This window comes from Quercus lobata, chromosome 4, assembly GCF_001633185.2.
Source record: "Quercus lobata isolate SW786 chromosome 4, ValleyOak3.0 Primary Assembly, whole genome shotgun sequence".
Classification (NCBI taxonomy): domain Eukaryota; kingdom Viridiplantae; phylum Streptophyta; class Magnoliopsida; order Fagales; family Fagaceae; genus Quercus; species Quercus lobata.
Genome location: NC_044907.1, coordinates 19,400,230 through 19,407,424, shown reverse-complemented (window position 1 = coordinate 19,407,424; position 7,195 = coordinate 19,400,230). Strand labels below are relative to the sequence as shown.

The 7,195-nt window shown below is 36.6% G+C and overlaps 1 protein-coding gene across 1 annotated transcript; it reads left to right on the top strand.

Moving 5' to 3' along the window:
* Window positions 1-807: 807 nt before the first annotated feature.
* Window positions 808-3,105, top strand: LOC115984761 (inactive disease susceptibility protein LOV1-like). The gene has a single exon (XM_031107771.1). It carries the CDS (start codon window positions 808-810, stop codon window positions 3,103-3,105), a length of 2,298 nt encoding a protein of 765 aa, XP_030963631.1.
* Window positions 3,106-7,195: the final 4,090 nt, after the last annotated feature.

The window sequence follows — 7,195 nt, the reverse complement described above, 5'->3', positions numbered from 1 at the left end:
ACAAGTTCAGCATATAGAAAAAGAAAGTAACACCAGTCTTTCTTCTATATTCACTGTTTCCAGCTTGCAAATGTTTAAGCTCATCATCAATGACAACCACAAAATTGCATTTAATAGTTCTGACCACTCTTTATAGCAAGTCAATAACAAATTAACATACAAAAGCAGTACAGTATCTAGTATATGCCAATTCCAGTCTTTCATTTATATTTACCAATTCCAGCTTGCAAAACCAAAAAATTGTATTTCAGGATTCTGACCACTGTTTTTGATAACAAATTAATGTCCGAAAGCAGTATATTGAGGTTTGGAACTTCATGCTTACTTATAACCACACAACAGTATCTAGTATATACCAAGAAATTAAATAAAACTGAGAGAAGTAAATGCTGAAATTTTGAGTTTATCCATATCCCCTTGTACAAGGGCATTGTGGGCTTTGTGATTTTGCTCTATTTTATTGCATTGAGCGCTTACTGACCCTTTCAATTTTTTCTTTCTATGGGCCTTTGGAATATGACCCAATTTTCTATTTCTTTGCTCATGCCTTGATCCATCTCTTGGGGTTTTCTTGGGCTTTTCTCTTCTTGAACTTTTGGATATGAATTTGCAAAAATGAGTATTAACACCAAGCAGGACTTGGAGTCCATCTTATTAATGAATAAAAAATGTTAAGGAGCATCCTTTTATTTAAAACTTTCCTGGACATAAACCAAACAGTGGAAACGGAGTCTTTTTAATTTTTTTTTTCTTTATTATATCTTGCCCTTTCCTCTCTCTTTCAAACATACTTTTAGTGCTGTATCCATGGCATCTACGGAAATGCAAGGCGGCCCCCTTTATCCAACCAGTGAAGTTTCAGCCCTTGTTGGATGTGAAGATGCCGAAAGGGAGCTAGTATCTCGACTTCTGGACAGCACTGAGGAAAACCTCAGTGTGATTTCACTGGTGAGCGAAGAAGCTGTTGGCAAGACAGCTCTGGCAAGGCATGTTTATAAGAGACTAGACATTCGGCAGCACTTCCAATGCCGTCTCTGGGTCCATGTCCGCGAAGAGTTTGCATATAAGGATCTCTTGCTCATCATACTCAAACAGATTCCGATACGCTTATTGAAGGACATAGAGCTTATGAGCGAGAAGGAGCTACGTCAATTGGTTTTCCAGACTTTAATGAAGTTCAGGTTTCTAATGGTGTTGGATGACGTGTGCACGGAGGACATGTGGTTCAAACTTTTACGTCCCTTTGCAGACGCCACAAATGGAAGCAGGGTCATCCTTACTACTCGCCATTTTAATGTAGCATCAGAAGCTGACCCATGGAGTTGTCCACTGAATCTGAGGCAGTTAACTGAAGAGGAGAGTTGGGTATTGTTCTTGAAGAATGCAGGCAGCCGCAGATCACCAGAAAATAGTTCAGACCTAAACAACTTCAGGGAAGAAATTTTGGGAATATGTCTGGGTTTGCCTCCAGCAATCCTCCTACTGGGAGGACTGTTGTCAACCATAGAATTAAGTGACTGGTCAAGAGTAATTGATCGTTCACAATTTGGTGAAGATAAATCAGCTCTCTTAAATATTGTAGCTTTGATGAGCTATAATGAACTTCCATCTGCGTTAAAGCCATGTTTCCTTTATTTGGCTCTCTTTCCCAAAGCATATGAGATCCCCAAACGAAGGTTGTTGCAGTTGTGGCTTGCGGAGGGATTTGTTCAATTGTCACCTGATGAGGCTAGCGTCCCCATTGAAGATAAGGCCAAGATATATTTGGAGGAACTAGTGTCTAGAAACATGATTGAAATAGCAACCAGGAAGTCAGATGGAAGCCCAAAAACCTGTCGTATGCCATGTTTCCTCTATGGCTTCTTCTTGCCAAAAGCTGAGGAGGAGGGATTTCTACACGTCCACCATTGCAGATCAGAATGTACATATGCAGATTCAGAAATATTTAAGGTTCAGAGGCTCGCAGATCAATTCGGTGTCTCGAAATCTCATATGGGAAACCTATGTGCGTATATTTCTTTCAAAGCTGAAAAACAAGGTACATCCAATAGTGAAATTGGTACGTTGCTAAAAAAAATTATCAAAGGAAGAGATCGTGTCCTGCTGAAGGTGCTTGATCTCGAGGGTGTCTACAAACCTCAGCTACCTAAGAAACTGGGGGAGCTGAGGAACCTAAAGTATTTAGGCTTGAGATGGACAGGTCTTGACTCCTGTCCCGCGTCAATTGGGGATCTACCATGCCTAGAGACCATCGATTTGAAGTATACTAGTATAACCACTTTGCCTAGTTCTATCTGGAAGGCAAAGAAACTTCGACATCTCTATATGAATGAGGTGTCCATTCAGAAGCCATCAAGAGTAGTGTCTTCAACAAACCAACTTCAGACCTTAATGGGGCTTTTCATCGGTTCCAAGGATCCCAAGGATTGTGGCTTGGGAAAGTTCACTAGCCTTAGGAAACTGGAACTCACGTGCCATTCAGAATCAATGGAGGAAACAGCCAAGTGCATCTCACAACTCGGCAACCTTCTAAACTTAAGGTTGAGATCAAGAGATCCTTTTGGTCAACCTTTATACCTCGTGCTGAGTCCTATGAAGGACCATCAGTCTCTCTCAAAGTTATATTTGTTTGGTGTGGTAGCAGATGATGACATTGGTTACCTTCCCCGAAACCTCAAAATCCTTACATTGTCGATGTCAAAACTTGAAGAAGATCCAATGCCGGCGCTAGGGAAGCTGCCTCAGCTGAACATTCTCAGGCTTTTTTCTGACTCCTACTTAGGGTCAGAAATGACTTGTCATCGTGGCCACTTTCCTAAACTCAGTGTATTGAAAGTGTGGAATTTGAAGGAATTAAAGCAGTGGACAGTGGAGGAAGATGCCATGCCCCAACTTCTAGAATTAGAAATTAGACGCTGCGAAAAGCTTGAAAGTTCAGACGGATTAGAGCAGCTACCTGCCCTGAAGGAATTGATTTTAACAAACATGCCGCAGGAGTTTGTAGCAAATGTTAGACAAGGGCTAGGAAGAGACATTTTACTCACCAACACGTGGGAGTTTTCTCCTTTATTTGCGTGTAAGTTTTCTTCTGCACCTATATTCTAAAATGCTCTATAGTTCCATAGTCAAAAAGTTCAATAACTTTTGTTTTCCTCTTTTCATTACAATTCAAAATATGAGTAAGATCTGATTTGGGATACAAATTGTGGTAATTAAGACTTAAGAGTCACTGCCGAATTTGATATTTATCATACCTCTAAAATTGTGCTATTATTAAGTGAATAGATTAGATAGATTCATCTATCGAATTGAGTGTCTAAAAAGTTAGACACAGCAATTCGTTTGCCAAAAAAGTACCGAATCCCACGAGATTGTGAAGTGGTTCAAGATTACTTGTCCTCCTAGTGTAAGTTGATCCCTCTTCTTGAAAATTATTCAGAAAAAAGACTATCATGGTATTGCCTCTATCCTTAATTTGATTCTGCCATTAAGTCTTAAAGATATATTGAAAATAAATCAACGTTTTTATTTTAATGCAGGATTAGTGCTCGTGGAGGAGTCCAGGACAAAATGCGGTCTTTGGAGTGCGACACTGTCAAGAGTAACATGCTGCAAAATTTTGCAATTCTTTTTTTTATTTATTATTATTTTTCTTTTATAGGAGTTCCTTGTATCACTGTTCATGGCGATACTCTTTTATGCAAATTAAGTTGTAACTTCAGTGTTTTAACGTTCATGGCGATACTATTCTTCTTCTTCTTCCACTTCATCATGGGTGTTCTGTGTTCAGGTATGAATAATATACATTGTACTAGTAATGTAAATTTTACATTGTAGATTAGTACAATGTAAATCTATAATTACCGTAATTAATTAATTTAGGTCAGAATAAAATTTTAAAATAAATTTTTTTTCTCTTTTACATTGTATCAGTACAATTTAAATTTTTTTAAATGATCCATGTGTGGAGCAATAGGCAAACTTGGTCATTTTGTGAAATTGTTATAAATTTTTGTTATTTCTTTGGTAGAGAAAATTTTTTGTTGTAACTATGAAAGGAGTTGGAACGTAATAGTTTTTAACGAAAAATATCATTTTGATCTTTATATTTTAAAGTCATTATTAATTTGGTTCCTATATTTTGGTAGCAATCAATTTAGTCATTATTGTTTTCAATTTGCAGTCAATTTTCGTTAGTGAGTTGACAGTAAAAACTGAATTGATTACAAGTTAAAATAATAGGGACTAAATTGACTACTACCAAAATGTAGGAACCAAATTAACAATAACAGAAAATTATATGGATCAAAATGATATTTTCGCCTAGTTTTTATAACCGTTGGCATGCCTTATTTTAATTGATGCATAATAAACATTGTATTAGTAATGAATTTAAGCGGAAGTAATATTATTTCAATCACAATAGACTATGTTAATAGTTGTTATCACTAATGTTATTCATAACTTATATACACGCTAGACAGTTGAATGAAAAAATAAAACGAAAAATCACATTTGCAGCGCCTTTTGTGAAAATTGATTCAAGCACGCGCTATTTTTATATATGAGTTCTAGGAAAAACTATATGAAATTAATGAGTTGATATCCTCAGAAAGGAGAGAAGTTTCTAGATACATTTCACAGGATTGCTTATGGGATGGAGATCTTTACTAAAGCTGAGGAATGAAGCTAGAAGACTAGTTAGGTTTTGAGGCATGGTGATGGGAAGAGAATGCTTTTTTAGCATGATCACTGGCATCCTGATGGAGTTGTATTCCCAAAGCATGGCTATAAAATCATCTATGATGCAGCTAGCTAGCAACTTTCAAGCCAAACTAGTACTCTATGCTTAGGTCAGAGGATCTTCTTAATATTCAGAGTCAATTATGGTTATAAGAGCTCAAAGATGAATACAAAGCCATATGGTTAACTTCGGTTTTACGAAAATTTTCAGGAGATTAGAGACAAATCTCAGGTAGTGGAATGGTGTAAAGTGATCCGGTTTAATTTGTCCATCCCAAAGCATGCTTTTATTGTCTAGTTAGTTTCGAGGAATAATCTATTTGTTGTAAAATAGTGAAAGTTCAAATTACCAAGATTGATTGTGAAAATATTTTAGGTTCAATAAAGAACTCCAAACAAACAATAGAACAAAGGAATTAATCCAAAAGAAAATAGACACAAAACAAAAAGAATTATGTTGTTTGGCAATAGTCTATATCCATGAGCGACAATGAAGAATTTCACTATATCAAATTTAGGATAATATAGATTGGTGTAGATGCACTTTCACAAACCCAAATCCTAAATACACCCAAATAGTTCTCTCTCACAAATACAAAACCAAAGAACCGAAGGTTCATAAATACCAAATACGAATTGCGCAAAAATCAAAGAGAGAGCCACAAATCAAATCCAAAAGTTGCAACAAACCAAGAGAGAGCAAGTCACCAAATTGTAGAACCAAAATCAAACCAAGCGGCAACAAAACCTCTCTCACTAGACTCATCTTCCACGCACAAGGGAGAATTACTCCTATTGCAAATAGAACTCAAAATCAAGTAGGAGACAAGATTTATAACAGAGTTTGATAACTTCAAGCAATAGTCACTCAAAAGGAATAAAATTAATTTCTTATCCAAATCCAACAAGGAGTCAAACTCCTTAATTCAAGCCATGTTTTACAAATCTCCACCTTGACTTGAATTCCAACGTCTTACAAAAGAAATTTGCAAACCACCAAATACAAATCCTTAACAATTCTCCACCTTGACAAGACATCTCTCAAGCCATAAATGCAAAAGCACTAAATCAAATTAGAGCCTAACCAAAAGAAAAAAATTGTATATTATCTAAAAACGGCTTCCAAATGAGCTAATGGATGCCAAATGCACTTGAAGATGGTGCCAAATCCAAAAATCAAAATTTATATCACCATAAACAAAACTTCTCTGTCGCCTCCAATAAAGCCCTACGGGCTAATTCAAATTGCAAATACCATACAAGTCCAAGCAATGTTTGAACTTGCGCAAAGGCTTAATCACCATGTCACCACAAAAATTAACATCATAATTCCTACTTCCAAAAGATTTAACCTTAATAGGGCCCCACACATCACTATGTACATAGTCAAGCATACCCTTAGTATGATGGACTATTGTACCAAACTTGACCTTATTTTGCTTCTCCAAAGCACAAGGCTTACAAACTTCAAATTTGCAATTCTTGTCACTCCCAAACAAAGTATTCTCACTTGCATGTTCCAAAAGTCTAATTGTTTTTTAAGCAACCTCCCTATTTGTTACTCCACCTACAATAGTACTCCCTTTAAGGAAATACATGTTCCTTCAACGTGTGGCCATCATCACCATCAAAGCACCATGTAGTACCTTAGGAGTTCTATTCTCTATAGCAATCTTGAAACCTTTGGATTCTAATAAACCAACTGAGATGAGATTCTTCTTCAAGTTAGGTATGTATTGAACCTCATTCGGAAAATGAACTGTTCCATCATGCAAATTTTTTTTTTTTAATAAGTAAGAATGTTATATATACGAACGGCTACTCTATGCATGAAAAACACAGAGCAAACCCAAAGAATACAGGAAGAAAACAATAGAGAGAAAACAAAAAAGAACCAGAAAACAAAATAATTACAAAAGAGAAAGAGAACAAAGAAAAGAAGGGAGAGAATCACTAGTCATGAGTCCCTATGCCCGAGACCAATCAAAAAGAGTCCCAATAAAAGAAGCAAGCATCTGATCACCGAAATTATCCAAACCCTCAAAAGTTCGCCAATTCCGTTCATTCCAAATACACCATAGGTGCACAACGGAACTAAGTTCCAAATCTGAGATGAATGCTTCCCCAACCAATTCCACCAGTCAAAAAGCAAATCTGGGATCGATCTAGGTATAACCCAAGACAAACCAAAAGTTATTAAGGCAAAGCTCCACAACCAATGAGCCATTTCACAATGAAGAAGTAAATGGTCTACTGTCTATCCATTATGACGGCACATAATGCACCAGTCTACAAAAACCAATCTCCTCAATCACAAATTATCACCCGTTAGGATCTTATTCCAAGCTATGCACCAAATAAAAAAAGAAACCCATCTAGGTGCCTTTACTCTCCATATACCTTTCCAAGGAAAGACAATTGAGGGAGAATCCCACAATTTGTTATAATATGA

Bases quoted from the DNA above. Each gene is read 5' to 3' on its own strand.
- LOC115984761 (XM_031107771.1), top strand. From the start codon at position 808: ATGGCATCTACGGAAATGCAAGGCGGCCCCCTTTATCCAACCAGTGAA.